This window comes from Salmo trutta, chromosome 5 (genome assembly GCF_901001165.1).
Source record: "Salmo trutta chromosome 5, fSalTru1.1, whole genome shotgun sequence".
Taxonomy (NCBI): domain Eukaryota; kingdom Metazoa; phylum Chordata; class Actinopteri; order Salmoniformes; family Salmonidae; genus Salmo; species Salmo trutta.
This window is the reverse complement of record NC_042961.1, coordinates 47406642-47433335: the sequence shown is the minus strand read 5'-3', so window position 1 is coordinate 47433335 and position 26694 is coordinate 47406642. Positions and strand designations below refer to the sequence as shown.

The following is a 26694-nucleotide window of genomic DNA, read 5'->3' as shown; positions in this document are numbered from 1 at the left end:
GGTTGGGATGGTGTTCTTCGGCTTGCAAGCCTCCCCGTTTTTCCTCCAAACATAACAATGGTCATTATGGCCAAACAGTTCTATTTTTGTTTAATCAGACCAGAGGACATTTCTCCAAAAAGTAGGATCTTTGTCCTCATGTGCAGTTGCAAACCAAAGTCTGGCTTTTTTATGGCAGTTTTGGAGCAGTGGCTTCCTCCTTGCTGAGCGGCCTTTCAGGTTATGTCGATATAGGACTTGTTTGACTGTGGATAAAAATACTTTGTACCTGTTTCCTCCAGCATCTTCACAAGGTCCTTTGCTGTTGTTCTGGGATTGAGTTGCACTTTTCGCACCAAAGTACGTTCATCTCTAGGAGACAGAATGTGTCTCCTTTCTGAGCGGTATGATGGCTGTGTGGTCCCATGGTGTTTATACTTGTGTACTATTGTTTGTACAGATGAACGTGGTACCTTCAGGCGTTTGGAAATTGCTCCCAAGCATGAACCAGACTTGAACCAGTATACAATTTTCTGAGGTCTTGACTAGTTTCTTTTGATTTTAGCATGATGTCAAGCAAAGAGGCACTGAGTTTGAAGGTAGGCCTTGAAATACATCCACAGGTACACTTCCAATTGACTCAAATGATGTCAATTAGCCTATCAGAAGCTTCTAAAGTCATTACATCATTTTCTGGAATTTTCCAAGCTATTTAAAGGCACAGTAAACTTACTGTACGTAAACTTCTGACCCACTAGAATTGTGATACAGTGAATTATAAGTGAAATAATCTGTCTGTAAACAATTGTTGGAAAAATTACTTGTGTCATGCAAAGTAGATGTCCTAACCGACTTGCAAAAACTATAGTTTGTTAACAAGAAATTTGTGGAGTGGTTGAAAAATGAGTTTTAATGACTCCAACCTAAGTGTATGTAAACTTCCGACTTCAACTGTATGTATTCCGTGTTGATGGATTTTCAGAGCGACCAGTTTGACCGGTTTCAGGCACATTCCTGTTCTCCGGTCATAACATTCAAATTGAATTGAGTTGATTAGACTCATATCTGGGTGTGATGTCATGCCTTATGTTTTTCAACAGCAGAATGCTAAGTCACGTTTATTTAGGTTGGGGGTGACTTAAGTTTTTTCCCTGGATAAAAGGTCAGAGTTTTCTCTGGTAAAATATGCCAGTATTACAATCTCCTGGTATACGCAGTATGCTATATACTTAGACTTGGTTTATTTCATCGATATTTCATCGAGCTCCATGTGTGTACAGACGCATTCTCTCAGAGATTATTCTGAACTGAAGACACGTGTAACCACGTTAAGTCTTAGCCTATTGGTGATAGTCATTTACTCTGTGTTATTTTGTAACGTATCACGCATTTCATGTAGCATTTCTCCACATAATAATGGAGTCAGATTGATGAATGTAGCCTACTGTAGTTTCCACACACAGTTATCACAGTCAGACTTGAGTGCTCTCTGCTGGGCATCCTGTGAGCTGCGTGCCTGCATCTGCGCGCGTGTCTTTGTTCACCCACCTGGTTTTGAGGTGCAGGGGGTGTTGTCTGAGGTGCAGCTGGGGTCAGGGGTGGGCGTAGCGGTCTTCATGGTCCCCCCGGGGGAGGAGGCTCTGGAGGAAGAAGACACACTGACCTCTGGTCTCAGGGCCTCTGGCTTCATCTCTGGCTTCAGTTCTGGAAGACTCCACCGCCCATTGATGTGCTCAAACTCCTGGATCTGAGGAAGGGGGTTGTGACAGAACCAAGCAATAAAGTATTTTATTCTGTTCTGTTCTAATTCTATTCTAGCCAACAGTCCCTTTTCCCTTGGAAAGAAATTGACCCTAATGTTCTGTCTATTCATTGATTTATCGTTATGTTACAAGGAAGTCACAGCCTGGGAAAATGTCTTAGTGGAAACGAAAGAAGTTGAATAACTGTGAAATATCTGTATTTCCTCATATGATTCTGGTCTGACAGGTCTGAATCAATTAAAGCTTTGCCAAAAAACAGACAATTGCTATTGGTTGATATGTAGCTAGCTAGCCTGTTAGCTTAGCATTGTGGTTTGTAAGATACACTTTGACCCCTGACCTTCTTCTTGACCAGGGACATGACCCCGATGCGGGTGAGCACAGGCTGCCGACACAGGCCCTCCCTCGGCACGCCGTCGGCAAACGTCTCGGCACCGTCGGCCACGGGCTCACACAGGTGACGCATGAACAGGGAGACATACGCCCTGGAAAAAGAGAGAGGAGAGAGGGAAGAGATTGATACATAAGATGAGATAAGTGAGGGAGAGAGAACAAGGCAGAGAGGCAGCAAAAAAGGGGGAAGAGAGAAAAACAGACGACAGAGAGGGAACAGACCGGCAGCAACATTGTAGCATGAAGAGCTCAGTGTAAGCTCATACTGTAGCCTGCCTATGACTCAAACAATAAGGACCCCATGTCATATCAGTCCCACTCCACTCACTTGAACTCCTTCTCACTCTTGCCCCTCAGGTCTCTGACCAGCCACTGGCAGGAGAAGGCGTCCTGTGCGGGCATGCCCCAACGCATCACCGCGTTTAGGAAGGCTTTCCTCTGGCGCGTGTTGAAGCCCAATACCTAGAGGGGAGAGAGGACATAAGGACTTCATAACACATTCATAGCCATACACTACCGTTCAAAAGTTTGGGATCACTTAGAAATGTCCTTGTTTTTGAAAGAAAAGCACATTTTTTGTACATTAAAATAACATTAAATTGATCAGAAATACAGTGCAGACATTGTTAATGTTGTAAATGGTTATTGTAGCAGCTGAAAACAGTTGTCCTGATTAAAGAAGCAACAAAACTGTCCTTCTTTAGACTAGTTGAGTATCTGGAGCATCAGCATTTGTGGGTTCGATTACAGGCTCAAAATTACCAGAAACAAATAACTTTCTTCTGAAACTAGTCAGTCTATTCTTGTTCTGAGAAATGAAGGCTATTCTATGCGAGAAATTGCCAAGAAACTGAAGATCTTGTACAACACTGTGCACAACTCCCTTCACAGAACAGTGCAAACTGGCTCTAACCAGAATAGAAAGAGGAGTGGGAGGCCCCGGTGCACAATTGAGCAAGAGGACAAGTACATTAGGGTGTCTAGTTTGAGAAACAGATGTCTCACAAGTCCTCAACTGGCAGCTTCATTAAATAGTACACGCAAAACACCAAACTCAACGTCAACAATGAAGACGTGACTCCGGGATGCTGGCCTTCTAGGCAGAGTTGCAAAGAAAAAGCCATATCTCAGACTGGCCCATAAGAATAAAATATTAAGATGTGCAAAATAACACAGACACTGGACAGATGAACTCTGACTAGAGCATACAGCGTTGTATGAGATCTTCAGTTTCTTGGCAATTTCTCACATAGAATAGCCTTCATTTATCAGAACAAGAATAGACTGACTAGTTTCAGAAGAAAGTTATTTGTTTCTGGCCATTTTGAGCCTGTAATCGAACCCACAAATGCTGATGCTCCAGATACTCAACTAGTCTAAAGAAGGACAGTTTTATTGCTTCTTTGATCAGGACAACTGTTTTCAGCTGTGCTAACATGATTGCAAAAGGGTTTTCTAATGATCAATTAGCCTTTTAAAATTATAAACTTGGATTAGCTAACACAATGTGCCATTGGAACACAGGAGTGATGGATGCTGATAATAGGCCTCTGTACGCCTATGTAGATATTCCACAAATAATCAGCTGTTTCCAGCTACACTAGCCATTTACAAAATTAACAATGTCTACACTATTTCTGATCAATTTTATGTTATTTTAATGTACAAAAAATTAGCTTTTTTTTCCAAAACAAGGACATTTCTAAGTGACCCCAAACTTTTGAACGGTAGTGTACATACTGTCTACATAAGGAAATGAAGGGAACCTACATAAGAAGATGGGTGCTACTTAAGGAGATGAAGGGAACCTACATAAGGAGATGAAGGGAACATACTTAAGGAGATGAAGCGAACCCACATAAGTAGATGAAGGTAACCTACATAAGGAGATGAAGGGAACCTACATAAGGAGATGAAGGGAACCTACATAAGGAGATGAAGGAAACCTACATAAGGAGAGGAAGAGAATGTACATAAGGAGATGAAGGGAACCTACATAAGGAGATGAAGGGAACCTACATAAGGAGATGAAGGGAACCTACATAAGGAGATGAAGGGAACCTACATAAGGAGATGAAGGGAACCTACATAAGGAGATGAAGGGAACCTACATAAGGAGATGAAAGGAGATGAAGGGAACCTACTTAAGGAGATGAAGGGAACCTACATAAGGAGATGAAGGTAACCTACATAAGGAGATGAAGGGAACCTACATAAGGAGATGAAGGTAACCTACATAAGGAGATGAAGGGAACCTACATAAGGAGATGAAGGGAACCTACATAAGGAGAGGAAGAGAATGTACATAAGGAGATGAAGGGAACCTACATAAGGAGATGAAGGGAACCTACATAAGGAGATGAAGGGAACCTACATAAGGAGATGAAGGGAACCTACATAAGGAGATGAAGGGAACCTACATAAGGAGATGAAGGGAACCTACATAAGGAGATGAAAGGAGATGAAGGGAACCTACTTAAGGAGATGAAGGGAACCTACATAAGGAGATGAAGGGAACCTACATAAGGAGAGGAAGAGAACGTACATAAGGACATCATAATATATAGTTGAAGTCGGAAGTTTACATACACAGGTTGGAGTCATTAAAACTCATCTTTCAACCACTCCACAAATTTCTTGTTAACAAACTATAGTTTTGGCAAGTCGGTTGGGAATTGTACTGTGTGCATGACGCAAGTAATTTTTCCAACAATTGTTTATAGACAGATTATTTCACTTATAATTCACTGTATCACAATTCCAGTGGGTCAGAAGTTTACATACACTAAGTTGACTGTGCCTTTAAACAGCTTGGAAAATTCCAGAAAATTATGTCATGGCTTTAGAAGCTTATGATAGGCTAATTGACATCATTCGAGTCAATTGGAGGTGTACCTGTGGATGTATTTCAAGGCCTACCTTCAAACTCAGTGCCTCTTTGCTTGACATCAAGAGAAAATCAAAAGAAATCAGCCAAGACCTCAGGAAAAAAAATTGTAGAGCTCCACAAGTCTGGTTCATCCTTGGGAGCAATTTCTAAACGCCTGAAGGTACCACATTCATCTGTACAAACAATAGTAAGCAAGTATAAACACCATGGGACCACGCAGCCGTCATACCGCTCAGGAAGGAGACGCATTCTGTCTCCTAGAGATGAACGTACTTTGGTGCGAAAAGCGCAAATCAATCCCAGAACAACAGCAAAGGACCTTGTGAAGATGCTGGAGGAAACAGATACAAAAGTATCTATATCCACAGTAAAACGAGTCTTATATCGACATAACCTGAAAGGCCGCTCAGCAAGGAAGAAGCCACTGCTCCAAAACCGCCATAAAAAAGCCAGACTACGGTTTGCAACTGCACATGGGGACAAAGATCATACTTTTTGGAGAAATGTCCTCTGGTCTGATGAAACAAAAATAGAACTGTTTGGCCATAATGACCATTGTTATGTTTGGAGGAAAAAGGGGGAGGCTTGCAAGTCGAAGAACACCATACCAACCGTGAGGCACGAGGGTGGAAGCATCATGTTGTGGGGGTGCTTTGCTGCAGGAGGGACCGGTGCACTTCACAAAATAGATGGCATCATGAGGATGGGAAATTATGTGGATATATTGAAGCAACATCTCAAGACATGAGTCAGGAAGTTAAAGCTTGGTCGCAAATGGGTCTTCCAAATGGACAATGACCCCAAGCATACTTCCAAAGTTGTGGCAAAATGGCTTAAGGACAACAAAGTCAAGATATTGGAGTGGCCATCACAAAGCCCTGATGTCAATCCTATAGAACATTTGTGGGCAGAACTGAAAAAGTGTGTGCGAGCAAGGATGCCTACAAACCAAAATTCACCCAACTTATTGTCGGAAGCTTGTTGAAGGCTACCCGAAACGTTTGACCCAAGTTAAACAATTTAAAGGCAATGCTACCAAATACTAATTGAGTGTATGTAAACTTCTGACCTACTGGGAATGTGATGAAAGAAATGAAAGCTGAAATAAATCATTCTCTCTGCTATTATTCTGACATTTCACATTCTTAAAAGAAAGTGGTGATCCTAATTGACCTAAGGCAGGGTATTTTTAGTAGGATTAAATGTCAGGAAGTGTGAAAAACTGAGTTTAAATGTATTTGGCTAAGGTGTATGTAAACTTCCGACTTCAACTGTATAATATTCATAACCCCTATGCAGAATTTATAAATTCTTATGTCAACAAGAATAGCAGATGAGTTGTTGTTTCTAACCTCCAAGTTTCCCCCTACTCTGGCCAACAGGGGTGGGAGTGGCTTGTCTCTCTCGTTCCTCATCTGGCGACGGGACTGTCGGCGAGAACCTGGATAAAGATAGAGAGAATATGAAGGGGGGGAGTGTGAGAGAGAAAGAGAGAGAGAGAGAGAGAGAGAGAGAGAGAGAGAGAGAGAGAGAGAAAGAGAGGGGAAATCAGGAGAGTAAGCAGCATAGTCATTATGGTACTTGAGTGAAGCAGACATAACATCTGAAATCTAATCATCCATCTGTTACAGGGGTGTCAAACTCAATTCCTGGAGGGCTGTGTGTCTGCTGGTTTTCGTTATTTCCTTTCAATCTCTGTCCAATTAGCCCTAGGCAACCTGGTGAGGGGAGTTCCTTACAATGATCTTAATTAATCAATCAAGTACAAGGGAGGAGCTAAAACCAGCAGACCTTCGGCCGTCGAGGACAGGAGTTTAACACGTGATCCATCTCAACACATTCAACAGAAGAGGCTTCATTCCAAATGTGTGTGTGCCTTGTGTACTTAGGCATACCTTCTGGCCTCTCATCGAAGTCTTCATCCTCCTCCTCAGAGCCCACAGAGTACTCGGACTGGTTATCTGAAATACCAGCATGCCACTCTGAAACAGCACATGGTGTACCGTCAATAGGCTAGGCCCACTGGCCCCATGCGGCTACCATTAGCAATACCTTAGCAATACCTAACGTATAGCACAGAGACCATATTACATGATCTAATTCTAGCAAAGAGCACAACTTTCATTTAAAACAATCATGGATGAACCAATATATGGGCCAATACAAAGTAGGAGGAGTCCAACCCTTCTTTAATTATAAAAAAGAAGAAGTTATTCAGAATGCCTAAGGTGTGACAGTACAAAATGGCCCATGTTGTCATAGTGATGCATGCTAAAAAAATAAACGACACCTACATCCATCTCCATGACAACCAGGACTGATGGTTACCAACTACCTACCTTGGTCCTCCTGTGCTGCGTCGTTATAGTTGACAGGCTTGCGGTTCCTCTTGCCCTTGCCCAGTTTACTAGCCAGGTCCTCCTGTTGTTGCTCATAGTGATGTCTCAGCAGCTTCTCCCAGTATTCTGGGTCCACACACTCCTCCTGCTTAATGATCTCACGCTCCACCTCCTCAATCTGGATACACACATGCAAGAACATGGAAGTACAGTTTACATACAACCCGTGTGATATAATCTACTTATAAACCCGTATATAGCTCAATGGACAGTGTTAACAGTTTACACATAGATACATATTTTTTAAAAGTACACTAAAGTGCCATACACGTTTTTGTATACATTAAAGCATACAAAAACAGTAATGTTATCTATCACTTCTCTCTCGCTCTCTCTCCAACACCTTCTCTCCATCGCTCTCTCTGTACATCACCTTATCCTCTCGAACTATGTAGCCAGGCACTTTGAAGGAGCTGAGGTATTCCCCAACTGCCCCCCCCCCTCAAAACCTCACCTCTCCCTTCCCTCTCTCTCTCTCTCTCTCTCTTTCCCTCTCTCTCTCTCCTTCCCTCTCTCACCTTATCCTCCTCTCTGACCATGTAGCGGGCCACTTTGAAGGAGCTGAGGTACTCGTTCATGTTCTGCATGTCTGTGTCGTCTGTAGCGTCCTGGCTCCGGTCCAGCAGTCTCTCGATGGCTGAGCTGTCGTAGTGGATCACACTGCCCTCATCATCCCTGTTGTCCCCCGCTGGACAGCGTAGGGGAGAGAGAGTGGACATACGTGGTGGTGAGAGGACTTTGGGGGAATAGAAAACGGTGGTGAAACACAGATTAGGATGTGACTAAAATCTATCGATATAAAGATGTATGTAACAACCCACAAAATGCAATGTATATTCCAGAATTTTCCTAAATCTCTGACATCTAAACATATATACAAAATAAATGTCCTATCCTCGCATTTCTCCCTCTGAAATCCCTCCATCCTCCTCCTGCTCCTCCTCTATTCTTCCACCTCCCCCTTTCTCCTATCCTCCTCCCATCCCACACAATCGATCATCAATCAAATCAAACCAATCAACAAATGTCACTTACATTCGATCTCGTCCTTGAAGAGTTCCTCGGTGCCGAACTTGAGGATGTCGTCCAGCTCCTGTTTGGACATGGATCCAGCCTTGGAGCCCAGGCCGGGCCTCACCACCAGGTGGGTCAGCATCATCTTCCTCTTTGCCACCTGGGTGATGCGCTCCTCCACACTGGCACGGGTCACGAAACGGTAGATCATCACCTTGTTGGCCTGCCCGATGCGGTGTGCGCGACTGAACGCCTTGTGAGGGAGACGGAGGGAGAAGAGGAGGGAGGAAAAGAGTGAGACAGGTAGAGAATGGACACAGAATGAGGGAGAGAGAAAATTGTATTTGTCACATGTGCCGAATACAACAGGTGTAGACCTTACAGTGAAATGCTTACTTACAAGTCCTTAACCAACAATGCAGTTTTAAGAAAACACCTAAAAGAAGTAAGAGATAAGAATAACAAATAATTAAAGAGCAGCAGTAAATAACAACAGTGGGGCTATATACAGGGGGTACCGGTACAGAGTCAATGTGTGGGGGCACCGGTGTCGAGGTAATTGAGGTAATATGTACATGTAGGTAGAGTTATTAAAGTGACTTTGCATAGATAATAACAGAGTAGCAGCAGCGTAGAATAGGAGGGGAATAGTGCCTTGCGGTCAGATGCCGAGAATTTGCCATAACAGGTAGTGATGCAACCAGTCAGGAAGCTGGTTGCATCATGGTGCGGTTGTAAAACCTTGTGAGGTTCTGAGGACCCATGCCAAATCTTTTCAGTCTCCTGAGGGGGAATAGGTTTTGTCGTGCCCTCTTCACGACTGTCTTGGCGTGCTTGGACCATGTTAGTTTGTTGGTGATGTGGATGCCAAGGAACTTGAAGTTCTCAACCTGCTCCACTACAGCCCCGTTGATGAGAATGGGGGCGTGCTCGGTCCTCCTTTTCCCGTAGTCCACAATCATCTCATTTGTCTTGATCACATTGAGGGAGAGGTTGCTGTCCTTGCACCACACGGTCAGGTCTCTGACCTCCTCCCTATAGGCTGTCTCATCGCTGTCGGTGATCAGGCCTACCACTGTTGTGTCATTGGCGAACTTAATGATGGTGTTGGAGTCGTGCCTGGCCGTGCAGTCATGAGTGAACAGGGAGTACAGGAGGAGACTAAGCACGCACCCCTGAGGGGCCCCCGTGTTCAGGATCAGCGTGGCGGATGTGTTGTTACCTACCCTTACCACATAAGGGCGGCCCGTCAGGAAGTCCAGGATCCAGTTGCAGAGGGAGGTGTTTAGTCCCAGGGTCCTTTAACTTAGTGATGAGCTTTGAGGGCACTATGGTGTTGAGCTGTAGTCAATTAATAGCATTCTCACATAGGTGTTCCTTTTGTCCAGGTATGAAAGGGCAGTGCGGAGTGCAATAGAGATTGCATCATCTGTGGATCTGTTGGTGCGGTATGCAAACTGGAGTGGGTCTAGGGTTTCTGGGATAATGGTGTTGATGTGAACCATGACCAGCCTTTCAAAGCACTTCATGGCTACAGAAGTGAGTGCTATGGGTCAGTAGTCATTTAGGCAGGTTACCTTAGTGTTCTTGGGCACAAGGACTATGGTAGTCTGCTTGAAACATGTTGGTATTACAGACTCAGACAGGGAGCGGTTCAAAATGTCAGTGAAGACACTTGCTAGTTGGTCAGCGCATGCTCGGAGTACACGTCCTGGCAATCCGTCTGGCCCTGCGGCCTTGTGAATGTTGACCTGTTTAAAGGTCTTACTCACATTGGCTGTGGAGAGCATGATCAAACACTCGTCCGGAACAGCTGATGCTCTCATGCATGTTTCAGTGTTGCTTGCCTCGAAATGAGCATTGAAGTTATTTAGCTCGTCTGGTCGGCTCGTGTCACTGGACAGCTCTCGGCTGTGCTTCCCTTTGTAGTCTGTAATCGTTTGCAAGCCCTGCCACATCCGACGAGCATCGGAGCCAGTGTAGTACGATTCGATCTTAGTCCTGTATTGACGCTTTGCCTGTTTGATGGTTCATCTGAGGGCATAGCGGGATTTCTTATAAGCTTCCGGTTTACTCCTCAATGCAATCGGAAAAATCCCGGAGCATATTCCAGTCTGTGCTAGCAAAACAGTCCTGTAGTTTAGCATCTGCTTCATCTAACCGCTTTTTTATAGACCGAATCACTGGTGCTTCCTGCTTTAATTTTTGCTTGTAAGCAGGAATCAGGGGGATAGAATTATGGTCAGATTTGCCAAATGGATGGCGAGGGAGAGCTTTGTACGCGTCCCTATGTGTGGAGTAACGGTGGTCTAGAATTTTTTCCCTCTGGTTGCACATTTAACATGCTGATAGAAATTAGGTAAAACTGATTTAAGTTTCCCTGCATTAAAGTCCCCGGCCACTAGGAGCGCCGCCTCTGGATGAGTGTTTTCCTGTTTGCTTATGGCGGTATACAGCTCATTGAGTGCGGTTTTAGTGCCAGCATCGATCTGTGGTGGTATGTAGACAGCTACGAAAAATACAGATGAAAACTTTCTAGGTTGATAGAGATACTCTACCTCAGGCGAGCAAACCCTCGAGACTTCCTTAGATATCATGCACCAGCTGTTGTTTACCTATATGCATAGGCCCCCGCCCCATGTCTTACCAGAGACTACTGTCCTATCCTGCCGATAGAGTGTATAACCCGCCAGCTGTATGTTCTTAATATCGCCGTTCAGCCACAACTCGGTAACACATAAGATATTACAGTTTTTATGTCCCGTTGGTAGGTATATACATGCTTTCAGTTCGTCCCATTTATTTTCCAGCGATTAAACGTTAGCTAGCAGGACGGAAGGCAAAGGCAGATTAGCCACTTATTTACTGTTTGTATGATGTTTAAAGAGCAAAAATTAAGTGCATGGAAATTGATGTAAATTCTACATGAACGTCCTTAAGACTTTCGATAATGGACATTATTTCAACATTCAAGAGACAGTCTACCTGGATGTCATTGTGGGGGTTCCAGTCTGAGTCGAAGATGACAACAGTGTCTGCTGTAGCCAGGTTAATACCCAGACCCCCTGCCCTGGTGGACAGCAGGAAACAGAATTGAGGAGCACCAGGAGCTGAGAGAGCGAGACAGAGAGAAAGAGAGAGAGAGAGAGAGAGAGAGAGAGAGAGGGAGATAGAGAGCGTGAGAGAGGGAGATAGAGAAAGTGAGATGGGGAGAGAAATAAATTGCATTAGACACTGATAATGAGAAAAATTAAAAATAAATCGTAATGTTCCCTTTCATCTAAATGGTTGTATTGGTTTCTAGAACCTGCAGTAGACTGAGTGTCTGCCTCACCATTGAACCTGTCTATGGCCTCCTGTCTCAGAGCTCCTGTGATTCCTCCGTCGATCCTCTCGTACTTATAACCCTCAAAGTCCAGGAAGTCCTCCAACAGGTCCAACATCTTAGTCATCTACCAGGGAGAGAGGAGAGAGTGGGAGGAGAGCAGGAGAGAGAAGAGAAATGGTTACGGAAGTGCTAACAGTGTGCATGTTTGTGTTTGCGTGTGTGTGCGTGTGTGTGTACCAACCTGTGAGAAGACTAGCACGCGGTGTCCCTGGTCCTTCAGTTTCCTCATCATCTTCTGCAACAGAGTCAGTTTCCCAGAAGCCTTTGTGAGGTCCGTGCCCTCGTACGCTCCGCTCGCCGTCTTACGGGCTTCCTAATACCACGGTAAAGACAACACACCATGGCCATGTGATGACATATAACTCATACATTATACAGATATAACTTCTTTATTGAACGTGAATAACTGAAAGAATGTAAACTCTTTCATTTCCATGAACATTTGTGGTCATGTTTACATTAATACATATTCCTAGATTTGTTTCCCCCTTAGACTGTAATAATAGGCTATTAGGCTGAATACATTTGTAGCTATACTACTCAAACCTACCAGAATGTGTCACTGTTGTGCAATTCAGAGGTGAATTACAGTGTCCTTACTGTGGAAAATGTGACTATAATATCATTGCCCCAATGTTGATATTGCTGTAACATGAGATAATATACACTAATATTGAGTTGCACCAACTTTTGCCCTCAGAACAGCCTCAATTCGTCGGAGCATGGAGTACTAGGTGTTAAAAGTGTTTCACAGGGATGCTGGCCCATGTTGACTCCAATGCTTCCCACAGTTGTGTCAAGTTGGCTGGATGTCCTTTGGGTGGTGGACCATTACTGATATACACGTGAAACTGTTCGGAGTGAAAAGCCCAGCAGCATTGCAGTTCTTGACACACTGAAACCGATGCGCCTGGAACCTCCTACCATAACCTGTTCAAAGGCCACTTAAATATTTTGTCTTGCACAGTCACCGTCTGAATAGCATACATACACAATCCATGTCTCAATTGTCTCAAGGCTTACAAATCCTTCTTTAACCTGTCTCTTCCCCTTCATCTACACTGATTAAAGTGGATTTAACAGGTGACATCAACAAGGGACCATAGCTTTCACCTTAATTAATGAGTCTGACGCGAAGGATATAATGTTGCTCCCAGACAAGGCCCAAATCCCGGTCATTCACATGAAGAAAATAAGGTAATACGGGGGGCGCAGATCAGGGTGCCTTGTGAGAATTCGTCGGCAAGTGGGTAACCCACCTCGACCATCCGTTCGAGACTATCCTACCAACGAGACATTAAAAACTGTAATATCTTATGTTTCACCAAGTCGTGGCTGAACGACGGCAGGACAGAACAGCTACGTCTGGTAGGGGTGGGGGTTTGTGTCTATTTGTAAATAACAGCTGGTGTGCTATTAAGGTAGGCTCGAGGTATTACTTGCCTGAGGTAGAGTACCTCATGATAAGCTGTAGACCACACTATCTACCAAGATAAGCTGTAGACCACTCTATCTACCATATTTTTCATAGCCGTCTATTTACCACCACAAACCGAAGCTGGCACTAAGACCGCATTCAACGAGCTGTATAAGGCCATAAGTAAACAAGAAAATGCTCATCCAGAAGCGGCGCTCCTAGTGGCCGAGGACTTTAATGCAGGCAAACTTAGATCCATTTTATCTAATTTCTACCAGCACGTCACATGTGCAACCTGAGGGGAAAAAACTCTCAATCATCTTTACTCCACACACAGAGACACATACAAAGCTCTCCCTCGCCCTCCATTTGGCAAATCTGACCATAATTCTATCCTCCTGATTCCTCCTTACAAGCAAAATCTAAAGCAGGAAGTACCAGTGACTCGCTCAATACGGAAGTGGTCAGATGACGCAAATGCTACGCTAAAGGACTGTTTTTCTAGCACAGACTAGAATATGTTCCTGGATTCATCCAATGGCATTGAAGAGTATACCACCTCAGTCACCGGCTTCATCAATAAGTGCATCGACGACATCCCCCCCACAGTGACTGTACGTACATATCCCAACCAGAAGCCATGGATTACAGGCAACATCTGCACCGAGCTCAAGGCTAGAGCTGCCGCTTTCAAGGAGCGGGACATTAATCCGGAAGCTTATAAGAAATCCCGCCATGCCCTCAGATGAACCATCAAACAGGCAAAGCGTCAATACAGGACTAAGATCGAATCCTACTACACCGGCTCTGACGCTCGTCGGATGTGGCAGAGCTTGCAAAGTGTTACGGACCACAAAGGGAAACACAGCCGTGAGCTGCCCAGTGACGCGAGCCTACCAGACGGGCTAAATACCTTTTATGCTCGCTTCGAGCCAAGCAACACTGAAACATGCATGAGAGCACCAGCTGTTTCAGACGTCTGTGTGGTCACGCTCTCCGTAGCCAATGTGAGCAAGACCTTTAAACAAATCAACATTCACAAGGCCACGGGGCCAGACGGATTACCAGGACATGTACTCAGAACATGTGCTGACCAACTGGCAAGTGTCTTCACTGACATTTTCAACCTCTCTTTCACAGAGTCTGTAATACCTACATGTTTCAAGCAGACCAGCATAGTCCCTGTGCCCAAGAAAGTGAAGGTAACCTGTCTAAATGACTACCGACCCATAGCACTCACGTTGGTAGCCATGAAGTGCTTTGAAAGGCTGGACATGGCTCACATCAACACCATCATCCCGGAAACCCTAGACCCACTCCAATTCGCGTACCGCCCCAACAAATTTGATATGATTTGATTCACCTGGTCAGTCCGTCACGGAAAGAGCAGGTTCTCCTAATGTTTTGTACACTCAGTGTATCATTATGATCATAGTTACCATGGAGGCGACGGGGAAGAGGTAGGGGTGGTTGGCACACTTCTTCAGGTCCATCATGATGTTGAGTAGAGACACCTGGTTACCTCCTCCTTTAGAGTTCAGAGCCTCAAAGTTCCTCGTCAGAATCAACTTGTAGTATTTCCTGTTATAATACATCAATGAAGAAAGACACAGTTAGTGTGTGATTGTTTTTATGATTAACTTGTTAACTACTCCCTCACTCTCTCCTTTTCAGTCTTTATCTACCATACGCCTTCCCTCCTCTCTTCCCTCACTCTTTCACTATTGCTGTCCTTTCGTCGTTCCTCTCCTCTCCCCCTCCATGCATCCTCCCCCACACCCTCCCCCACTCTCTCTCCACCCCTCCAACCCGCTCCTCCTTACTTCTGCATGGGGCTTAGTTCCACTCGTACGATGAGCTCAGTCTTGGCCGGCATGTTCTTGAAGACGTCAGCCTTCAGCCTCCTCAACATGTGGGGACCCAGCAGGTCATGGAGCTTCTGGATCTGGTCCTCCTTGGAGATGTCTGCAAACTCCTCCAGGAACCCCTCCAGATTACTACAGAGGGAGGGAGGAGGAAGATGGAGGAAGGGAGAGAGAGAGAGAGTGAAAGAATGTCTGGTGAATGGAGGATATTTAGGTTGAAACATGCAAATAGAAGTACAGATGCATGACTGTGTTGTGTGTGAGTGGTTTGCATGCATATATGGCTGCGTTTAGACAAGCAGCTCAATTCCAGTAATTGGTCTTTTGACCAAACACATCAGATCTTTTCACGTCAGCTCTTTTTCAGAGCTGATCTGATTGGTCAAAAGACCAATTTGTGGGAAAAAGAGATCAGAATTGGGCTCCCTGTCTAAACGCAGCCTATGAGTGTGTGCATCTATACATCCACATACGTCCAAGTCGGTGCCAGTCTATATGTACATGTTATGTGTATGTGTTTCTATGGCTGTGTTTACTGTGTTTACACAGAGAGCCCAATTCTGATATTTGGCCTAATTATCAAAATACCAATTAGTGACAAAAGATCAGAATTAGTCTGTCTGTGTAAACGCAACCATTATGTGAATATGTGTGTGCGTGTGTTCCCATACTTGAAACGGTTGGGAGTGAGGAAGTTGAGCAGGTGGAACAGCTCCTCCAGGTTGTTCTGTAGAGGAGTACCAGTCAGCAGCAGCTTGTGGTCAATCGTATAGTCATTCAGACGTCTGAAGAACTGAGGAGAAAAAACACAGGCAATAATTAATTGATTGATTAAACGATTGATTGATTGATTGATTGATTGATTGATTGTTGACGTTTATTGTCTCTCAAGAGGAAATTCTGTAAGGTTTCAAGTTTTATTTGTTAAGTTTTCAAGTTTTATGATTAGCGAGAGTCTTCCTGGATGGCTCGGTATTGTCTGCCTCGAAGCGAGCATAGAATGTGTTGAGCTCGTCTGGGAGGGAGGCTTCGGTGGTCACCGCACAACTGGATGTGCCTTTGTAGTCTTTAATAGTCTGTAGTCCTTGCCACATGCAAAGTGAGTCTGAGTTGTTGAACGTCAATTCAAGTTTGAGTCTGTACAGTCGTGAGCAAAAGTTTTGAGAATGATACAAATATTAATTTTCACAAAGTCTGCTGCCTCAGTTTGTATGATGGCAATTTGCATATACTCCAGAATGTTATGAAGAGTGATCAGATGAATTGCAATTCATTGCAAAGTCCCTCTTTGCCATGCAAATGAACTGAATCCCCAAAAAACATTTCTACTGCATTTCAGCCCTGCCACAAAAGGACCAGCTGACATCATGTCAGTGATTCTCTCGTTAACACAGGTGTGAGTGTTGACGAGGACAAGGCTGGAGATCACTCTGTCATGCTGATTGAGTTAGAATAACAGACTGGAAGCTTCAAAAGGTGCTTGGAATCATTGTTCTTCCTCTGTCAAACAATGTTACCTGCAAGGAAACACATGCCGTCATCATTGCTTTGCACAAAAAGGGCTTCACAGGCAAGGATATTGCTGCCCGTAAGATTGCACCTAAATCAACCATTTATCGGATCATCAAGATCTTCAAGGAGAGCGGTTCAACTGTTGCGAAGAAGGCTTCAGGGCGCCCAAGAAAGTCCAGCAAGCGCCTGGACCATCTCCTAAAGTTGGTTCAGCTGCGGGATCGGGGCACCACCAGTACAGAGCTTGCTCAGGAATGGCAGCAGGCAGGTGTGAGTGCATCTGAACGCACAGTGAGGCGAAGACTTTTGGAGGATGGCCTGATGTCAAGAAGGGCAGCAAAGAAGCCACTTCTCTTCAGGAAAAACATCAGGGACAGACATATTCTGCAAAAGGTACAGGGATTGGACTGCTGAGGACTGGGGTAAAGTCATTTTCTCTGATGAATCCCCTTTCCGATTGTTTGGGGCATCCGGAAAAAAGCTTGTCCGGAGAAGACAAGGTGAGCGCTACCATCAGTCGTTTGTCATGCCAACAGTAAAGCATCCTGAGACCATTCATGTGTGGGATTGCTTCTCAGCCAAGGGAGTGGGCTCACTCACAATTTTGCCTAAGAACACAGCCATGAATAAAGAATGGTACCAACACATCCTCCGAGAGCAACTTCTCCCAACCTTCCAGGAACAGTTTGCTGACGAACAATGCATTTTCCAGCATGATGGAGCACCTTGCCATAAGGCAAAAGTGATAAGTGGATCGGGGAACAAAACATTGATATTTTGGGTCCATGGCCAGGAAACTCCCCAGACCTTAATCCCATTGAGAACTTGTGGTCAATCCTCAAGAGGCGGGTGGACAAACAAAAACCCACAAATTCTGACAAACTCCAAACATTGATTATGCAAGAATGGGCTGCCATCAGTCAGGATGTGGCCCAGAAGTTAATTAACAGCATGCCAGGGTGGATTGCAGAGGTCTTGAAAAAGAAGGGTCAACACTGCAAATATTGACTCTATGCATCAACTTCTTGTAGTTGTCAATAAAAGCCTTTGACACTTATGAAATGCTTGTAATTATACTTCAGTATTCCATAGTAACATCTGACAAAAATATCTAAAGACACTGAAGCAGCAAACTTTGTGGAAATTAATATTTGTGTCATTCTCAAAACTTTTGGCCATGACTGTATTGTCTTTTTGAGTCCCTAATGGATAGCTCGTACCTGCTTGCCTTGTACTCGTATACATTGCGCACAAAGCCAATGAAATTAAATGCTTACTTGCAGGTTCCTTCTCGACAACGCAACAACAATAAGAAATAATAAAAGATAAGAATACGAGCATAAAGTAAATAACCCAGTAGAATAGAATAAACATTTTAGCACAAGTATAATACAGGAAGGCACCATTTATAGTCCAATATTTACACGTGTATTGGGGACAGGGGGTTTGGGGGGGCAGTGTATAATCTCGGTCGTCGTCGCCGGCCTACTAGCTGTCACTGATCTATGTTTCTGTGTCTTTTGGTTATGTCTGTTTAGGTCCGCACCTGTTTTGTGTTAGTCAATTAGTGGGGTATTTAGTTTGTCTGTTTCATTTGGGGATTTGTGTGGGATTGTTTATGTGTCATGCCTTTTGGGCACGTAGGGGTATATTGCATTTTTCCTATTTACGCTGCGTGTTTTAGGCATTAGGGTTGCCGGGCTGCGTCCCGTCCTTTAGTATTTTTGGAGCTGTTCTCCTACTGTATTATTGTGCACCCTGCCTTGTTGCGGCATTTTTTCAATAATTATTAAATGTGTGTTTCACGGACCTCAGTCTCCTGCGCCTGACTTCATCTCTCCTGCTGTCGAAGTGTTTCGTGACAGTTACGGCCATGTGAATAGCGATGGAAATGCCATCTTCCGTGGATCTGTTGGAGCGGTAGGCAAATTGGAGTGGGTCCAGTGTGCCTGGCATGCTGGCCTTGATGTGGGGCATGACCAGCCTCTCGAAGCACTTTGTGAGGACAGGGGCGAGCACGACGGGCGATAGTCATTTGGGCATGTCACCTTGTTTTTCTTGGGCACTGGGATGATGGTGGTCTCCTTAAAGCAGGTGAGGACTACAGCCAGGGAGAGGGACAGGTTAAAGATGTCAGAGAAGATGCCTGCCAGCTGGTCAGCACACACTGAGGACACAGCCAGGGATGCCATCTGGGCCGGTGGCTTTGGGAGTACTCACTCGTTTGAGAGTTTTCCTCACGTCACCCTCGGAGAGCGAAAGCACCTGGTCGTCTGGAGCAGTCGTCTGGATGGCTCAGCACTGTCTGCCTCGAAGCGAGCATAGAATGTGCTGAGCTCGTCTGGGAGGGAGGCTTCGGTGGGCACCACACAGCTGGATTTGCCTTTGTAGTCTTTGGTAGTGTGTAGTCCTTGCCACATGTGGAGTGAATCTGAGTTGTTGAATGTCAATTCAAGGTTTGAGTCTGTATTGCCTTTTGCATCCCTAATGGATTTGCGGAGCTCGTACCTGCTTGCCTTGTACGCGTCGCGTGCCACCGAGTCATCAGGGTTCGTTCTGCTGACATTGAATGCTGCAGTACGGGCTATCAGCGTTGTACGGATATCTCCGTTCATCCAGGGTTTTTGGTTGGGGCAGTGGTGTAGTGGTGCCTGGAAATGTAGGTATACTCTAACTTTGCCAATTTCTTTCCAAACGGCCTGTCCGGTGAAGGAAGGGCACCCTGTCTGAAAAATTGAACCTACAATGATAAATCCCATATTGGTCTTTCACAGTTAGGCCAACCCAAGCTGAACTGTGCAGTAGGCTAATAGTAGACCTACTATTGAAACTGATAAACTGAGTCAGAAAATCACAGGTTACAGATTTCCCCCAATTTTTCAAAGTCACACTTTTTTTTACAGAAAAACAACATAATTGTATGTTCTAAGTCAATAACAATGCTTAAACCACATCAGGAGACCACTTTTGAGGTCTGGGAAAATCTAAGAAATGTTGATTTTTGAGAGTAGTTACCCTTTACTTCACGTGTGCAGGCACCTAGCACTATTGTTTGATTAGCGTGTTTCTAGCACATGAGATGGAGTTTGCAAAGGAAATGGCCACTGGAATGATGTTTCTGACAGGTAGGCTACTTTGTATCTAGTTACCATTTAATAGAGAAGGTTTTTGGGAAAGCATTTCAATCTACCAGAAGACGTGTTTGCCTATCATTAGCATCACTATATTTTTCCTGTTCCTTAATTGTTTGAAACCTGGACGTTTTACTTCATATTATGAGGCATGTCTTACCTTGCTTCAAAGTAGCATGTAGCTAAAATCCACCATACTGTAGAAACATGGAGGCAATTATTTTTTATAAAGACTTCCTCATATGTGTTCTCCTGTTCTATTGGTTTTCTTTCAACTTTGTTTCATTGTCTAGCGGCCAAAGGCATTTTCCAAATCATGTTAGCATCTCATGTTGCTATGCCCTCCGACGAACCATCAAGATCGAATCGTACTACACTGGCTCCGATGCTCGTCGGATGTGGCAGGGCTTGCAAACTGTTACAGACTATAAAGGGAAGCACAGCCGAGAGGTGCCCAGTGACACGAGCCGACCAGACGGGCTAAATAACTTCTATGCTCACTTCGAGGCAAGTAACACTGAAACATGCACGAGAGCATCAGCTGTTCCGGACAACTGTGTGATCACACTCTCCGCAGCCGATGTGAGTAAGACTTTTAAACAGGTCAACATTTACACGGCCGCAGGGCCAGATGCATTACCAGGACGTGTACTCTGAGCATGCACTGACCAACTGGCAAGTATCTTCACTGACAAGTTCAACCTCTCCCTGTCTGAGTCTGTAATACCAACATGTTTCAAGCAGACCACCATAGTCCCTGTGCTCAAGAACACTAAGGTAACCTGCCTAAATGACTACCGACCCGTAGCACTCACGTCTGTAGCCATGAAGTGCTTTGAAAGACTGGTCATGGCTCACATCAACACAATTATCCCAGAAACCCTAGACCCACTCCAATTTCATACCGCCCCAACAGATCCACAGATGATGCCATCTCTATTGCACTCCACACTGCCCTTTCACACCTGGACTAAAGGAACACCTATGTGAGAATACTATTCACTGACTACAACTCAGCGTTCAACACCATAGTGCCCTTAAAGCTCATCACTAAGCTAAGGACCCTGGGACTAAACACCTCCCTCTGCAACTGGATCCTGGACTTCCTGATGGGCGGTCCCCAGGTGGTAAAGGTAGGTAACAACACATCCGCCACACTGATCCTCAACACAGGGCCCCTCAGGGGTGCGTGCTCAGTCCACTCCTGTACTCCCTATTCAATCATGACTGCACGGCCAGGCATGACTCCAACACCATCATTAAGTTTGCCAATGACACAACAGTGGTAGGCCTGATCACCGACAACGATGAGACAGCCTATAGGGAGGAGATCAGTGACCTGACCGTGTGGTGCAAGGACAACAATCGCTCACCAATGTGATCAAGACAAAGGGGATGATTGTGGACTACAGGAAAAGGAGGACCGAGCACGCCCCCATTCTCATCGACGGGACTGTAGTGGAGCAGGTTGAGAGCTTCAAGTTCCTTGGCGTCCACATCACCAACAAACTAACATGGTCCAAGCACGCCAAGACAATCGTGAAGAGGGCACAACAAAACCTATTCCCCCTCAGGAGACTGAAAAGATTTGGCATGGGTCCTCAGATCCTCACAAGGTTTTACTGCTGCACCATCGAGAGTATCCTGACGGGTTGCATCACTGCCTGGTATGGCAACTGCTCGGCCTCCGACCGCAAGGCACTACAGAGTGTAGTGAGTATGTGTAGTGCATACGTGTAGTGCGTACGGCCCAGTACATCACCGGGGCCAAGCTTCCTTCCATCCAAGACATCTATACCAAGCGGTGTCAGAGGAAGGCCCCACAAATTGTCAAAGACTCCAACCACCCCAGTCATAGACTGTTCTCTCTGCTACTGCAAGGCAAGCAGTACCGGAGAGCCAAGTCTAGGTCCAAAATGCTTCTAAACAGCTTTTACCCCCAAGCCATAAGACCTCTGAACAGGTCATCAAAAGGCTACCCAGACTATTTGCATCCCCCCCTTCTACGCTGCTGCTACTCTCTGTTATTATCTATGTACAGTCACATTAATAACTCTACCTACATGTACAAATTACCTCAATTACCTCAACACCGGTACCCCGCACATTGACTCTGTACCAGTACCCCCTGTATATAGCCTCGCTGTTGTTACTTTACTGCTACTCTTTAATTATGTGTTACTTTTATCTCTTACTTGTTTTTGTATTTTCTTAAAACTGCATTGCTGGTTAAGGGCTTGAAAGTAAGCATTTCACTGTAAGAGGTACACCTGTTGTATTCGGCACATGTGACAAATAAAATGTGATTTGATTTGTTGCATCTTTAAATCCCCCCTCTTTGGATAGTTCCATCTCTGTCCATGAAACCGCTTGTATGTGCAGTGCTCATCTTTACAACTTGGTATTTTCCCGCAAATTGCATTTTGGAACGTTCACACGTAGGCCTACTTCAGTGTGTACATAGCTGCGCCTAAAATGTGATGAAATAATAGTTTATCAACATTTTAAACTAAACATTCCAATCTGTTCCATCAGCCCTATTAGTCGATATGGCGTAAACCTCCACTACCTTGATACCTATCAGGGGGGGATTCAGAAGTGAGTATACAGCAATGCCCACTGAAAAATAAGTGGGTATGTGGTGTGTACCTGCGTATACCCTCCACTACACCACTGGGTTGGGGTATGTCCGGATTCTTATTGTGGGTACAACATCGTCAACACATTTCCTAATGAAGCCTGTGACTGACGATGTATATTCCTCAATGTTGATGGATGAGTCCTGGGTGGATGAATCTTTGACCGTATTCCAATCAGTATTCTCAAAAAACTCCTGCAGCATTGAGCCTCTCTCCTCTGCCCAGCGCCTCACTATTCTCTCTGTTGGTGTCTCCCTCTTGAGTTGCTGCGTGTAGGCGGGGAGTAGGAACAGAGAGACGCGATCTGATTGGCCAAAGTTAAATACAGTACAAACGCACACACACACACACAAAACCAAACAGGTGCAGCCTACCTTGCTCTGGTTGTTCTTGAGGCGGTGGGCTTCGTCCACCACTAGACAGGCCCAGTCTATAGACTTCAGGGAGGTCTGGTCTATCGTCACCAGCTCATAGGACGTCAACAGGACATGGAACTTTATAGGGGCTTCTCTCTGGAGAGGAGAGAGAGGAGGAGGGGGATAGAGAGGGGAGAGGGGGAGAGGGACAGAGAGAAACAGAAGCAGATATTTAAAAAAAATGTATGTAAGGATGGGATGAACAGATCTGAGCTTTCTCTCATGTCGTTCCTCTGCCCCCTCCTCCCCTCCTCTTCCCTCCGTCCTCACCCTCAGTTTGAAGGTTTTCTTCCCTCCTCGTACGGCCGTGTCGTCGAAGGTCAGCTCGTTCTCTCTGATGATGGCTCTGCTGTCCTTGTCCCCTGTGTAGGTCACCACGTAGAAGTCAGGGGCCCACATCTCAAACTCTCTCTCCCAGTTAATGATGGTGGAGAGGGGGGCGCTCACCAGGAACGGGCCCCTTGTGTGGCCCTTGGTGGGGGGAAGACGGGAGGAGAGAGATTTTTTTTTACAAAGATGAATAGAATAATTTATTATTCTATTAAAATGACCACATGATACTCAAGAGGGAATTTGCATAGCACACAGAACACAAGGCTCCTAACGGTACCGTCCTACCTCTTTGAAGAGTGAGTAGAGGAAGACGATGGTCTGGATAGTCTTGCCCAGCCCCATCTCGTCTGCCAGGATGGTGTCAGTGCCCTGTGCCCAGGAGAAACGCAGCCAGTTGAGCCCCTCCAGCTGGTAGAGGTGCAGAGTGCCCCCCGTCGCTGTCACAAAGTCTGGCTGCTCCTCGTACTTTATCGTAGGCTGGAAGATAAAGAGAAAGAGGGATGGTGATGTAAAGGGGGAAAAAGGAGATAAACATCATTGACATCCTTGTACAGAATGACACTAGAGTTTTGACTTGGTAGTGAGAGTTGATCGGCTACCGGAATGACGACCAATAGATGTGGCTGTTACGGAGTGAGTGAGCCAATCAGAACTCACGTCGTTGACAGGTGATCTGTGGGGGTCTTCGCTCTCTTCCATCCTCATCCTCCTCATCCTCCTCGGCATGTCTGGGGCCTCCTTCATCACCTCATCCCTGAATCAATCAATCAATCAATCGATCCATCAATCAATCAATCAATCTATCAATCATCAATCCAGTGTCCCTGAGCTATTTACAACAGCATACAAGGTTCGCCAAACTTGGTTTGTGATGTAGAACTGTGATGTTCACCATGTTGACACTGACATTATTAAGACAGATTCACTGTAGTAGTGTTTAGTGCCAACATGGATGCCATTTGGCAAGGACAGTAGTCCAGTACCTGTGTGCCCAGTAGTTGGCCTTGTGAATGACAAACTCTGGCATCTCCAGATCGTCTCTCTCCCATGTGCACTGGTCGTAGGTCAGGTCTCTCCACTTGACCAGGTAGTGGTATATCCCTTTCTTGTCCATACTGGGAAACATACACACGCACACACACACACACACACACACACACACACACACACACACACACACACACACACACACACACACACACACACACACACACACGTACGTACACATTATGGCCAGAACTGCCGACAATCAATAAACTAGCACACACACACATATACACACCCCCCGCCTCACACACACACACCCCGCCCACTCACCCCCATCTCACACACCCCAACCCGCCCACCCCCCATATCACAGACACACACAAACCCCCCCCCCTCTCCCCAGCACACCCCACATGCAGACATACCTGTGGTTGATGATGCGGTGGACCATCATCCATTCAGGCTTGATGCCGTATTTATAGAACTTGTCATCCAGGGCAGCATAGTCTGGGTCTTTCAGCCTCCTCTTCTCACTCTTAAGACTCTCCTCCTCTCCCCCCGACCCATAGTCCAGACTGGGAGGCTCATCCATATCTGTCTTCCTCTGGTAGTTACGGAACATCACCGAGTGGAAGATCTCCAGCTAGAGGGATGGAGGGATGAAGAAGAAGAGAGGAATAGATGGAGGAAAGAGGGAATGTGTTGAATGAAAACAAGGAAGGGAAGTGTGTAGGATACTTGAATGCTAAGTCTCTTGTCGTTTTTCATATCATTACATCAGCCTCTTCTCCAACTGTTTCACTCTCTCTCTCTCCCTCTCTCCCTGCCTGCCTACTTCTCTCTCCCTCTCCTCTCATCTCTCTCTCTCACCTGTAGTTCGGTGATCCAGGTACAGTGCCAGTAGGACTGTCCGGTCAGCTTGACAAAGAACTCCCTCTCGGCCCTGCCCTTCATGGGGGGTGGCGGGGGAGCATCAGGAGGGGTATCGGGGGCAGGGGGCACGGGTACTGGATCAGGGGGCTCGCCCCATCGCCAGTGGAGGATCCTCTGTACCCTGCCCTTGATAGCAGGACACTGGGGGTAGAAGACGAAAATGAAGAATCAGAATAGATTAGAGTAAGGTAAAGTAGAGTAGATTGAATAGAATACAATAGGAAAGCTTTATTGTCCACACAATGTGGACATTTTGCATTTGGCCTCATAGTGGCATTGTGCACATAATGATAACAAACAAACAAGACTTACAGTGCAGCGTGGACACAGCCACTCTCCGTTGGGGATCTCAGGCAGGGGCGGGTTGAGACAGTGGATGTGGTAGGAGGAAGTGCAGGTGTCACAGCATAATAGTTCCCCCCCATCTTTACAAACCCTGCAGAACTCAATGTGGTCATCCTCCTCTTCCTCCAGTCCTACCAGCAGTCCAACCCCAGGTACCTCTGGTACCACCATGTCCTCAATCTCCTCCTCAAACTCCTCAAAGTCCTCATCCTTCGCTTCCCACTGGATCCCCTCTTTCTCCTGCAGGAGAAGAGGAGAGGAAGAGGACAGGAGAGGAGGAGAGGAAGAGGACAGGAGAGGAGAAGAGGGGAGGAGGAGGAGAGGAGAAGAGGAGGAGGAGAGGAGAAGAGGAGAGAAAGAGGACAGGAGAGAAGAAGAGGAGAGGAAGAGGACAGGAGAGGAGAAGAGGAGAGGAGGGGAGGAGGACAGGAGAGGAAAGGGGAGAGGAGGAGGACAGGAGAGGAGAAGAGGAGGAGGACAGGAGAAAAGAGGAGGACAGGAGAAGAGGAGGACAGGAGAAGAGGAGAAGAGTGCATGTGGAATTAATAGGTAAATAAAATAATTTGATCCATTACCCATTATCATCATCATTGGTAGGGTTTATAAGTCTGATGATACCTTACAGTGCATTCAGAAAGTACTCAGACCCCTTGACTTTTTCCATACCCCTTCTGTTACGTTACAGCCTTATTCTAAAATGTATTAAATAAAAAAAACTATCTCATCAATGAACACACAATACCCTAAAATGACAAGGCAAAAACAGGTTTTTAGAAATGTTTGCAAATGTATAAAAAAAAAAATCAGAAATACCTTACTTACATAAGTATTCAGAGCCTTTGGTATGAGACTCGAAATTGAGCTCAGGTGCATCATGTTTCCATGAATCATCCTTGAGATGTTTCTACAACTTGATTGGAGTCTACCTGTGGTAAATTCAATTGATTGGGCATGATTTGGAAAGGCAGACACCTGTCTATATAAGGTCCCACAGTTGACAAAGCATGTCAGAGCAAAAAACAAGCTATGAGGTCAAAGAAATTGTACATAGAGCTCAAAGACAGGATTGTGTTGAGGCACAGATCTGGGGAAGGGTACCAAGATAGTTCTGCAGCATTGAAGGTCCCCAAGAACACAGTGGCCTCCAGACTCCGCCGGGCCAAACTGAGCAATCGCGGGAGAAGGGCCATGGTCAGGGAGGTGACCAAGAACTCGATGTTCACTCCGACGGAACTCCAGAGTTCCTCTGTGGAGATGGAATAACCTTCCAGAAGGACAACCATCTCAGCA

General features: G+C 45.5%; 1 protein-coding gene across 6 annotated transcripts in view; it reads right to left on the bottom strand.

The window, feature by feature from the left end:
• Positions 1-26694, bottom strand: part of chd3 (chromodomain helicase DNA binding protein 3) — a 60560-nt gene that overhangs the window by 20563 nt on the left and 13303 nt on the right. For 3 of the 6 annotated variants that reach the window (XM_029753908.1, XM_029753902.1, XM_029753904.1), the window contains exons 9-30: positions 25372-25644; positions 24997-25200; positions 24552-24769; positions 24123-24254; positions 23797-23893; positions 23425-23616; positions 23077-23277; positions 22765-22902; positions 15780-15901; positions 15067-15240; positions 14683-14824; positions 12008-12139; positions 11773-11890; positions 11424-11548; positions 8460-8691; positions 7943-8160; positions 7365-7542; positions 6921-7007; positions 6378-6466; positions 2464-2597; positions 2083-2227; positions 1528-1726 (exon numbers count right to left, since the gene is read on the bottom strand). In XM_029753908.1, coding sequence (XP_029609768.1) covers positions 1528-1726; positions 2083-2227; positions 2464-2597; positions 6378-6466; positions 6921-7007; positions 7365-7542; positions 7943-8160; positions 8460-8691; positions 11424-11548; positions 11773-11890; positions 12008-12139; positions 14683-14824; positions 15067-15240; positions 15780-15901; positions 22765-22902; positions 23077-23277; positions 23425-23616; positions 23797-23893; positions 24123-24254; positions 24552-24769; positions 24997-25200; positions 25372-25644 — 3550 coding nt within the window. The remainder of the gene's footprint in view (positions 1-1527; positions 1727-2082; positions 2228-2463; positions 2598-6377; positions 6467-6920; positions 7008-7364; positions 7543-7942; positions 8161-8459; positions 8692-11423; positions 11549-11772; positions 11891-12007; positions 12140-14682; positions 14825-15066; positions 15241-15779; positions 15902-22764; positions 22903-23076; positions 23278-23424; positions 23617-23796; positions 23894-24122; positions 24255-24551; positions 24770-24996; positions 25201-25371; positions 25645-26694) is intronic. The other 3 variants (XM_029753905.1, XM_029753906.1, XM_029753907.1) reach the window with 3 other exon arrangements.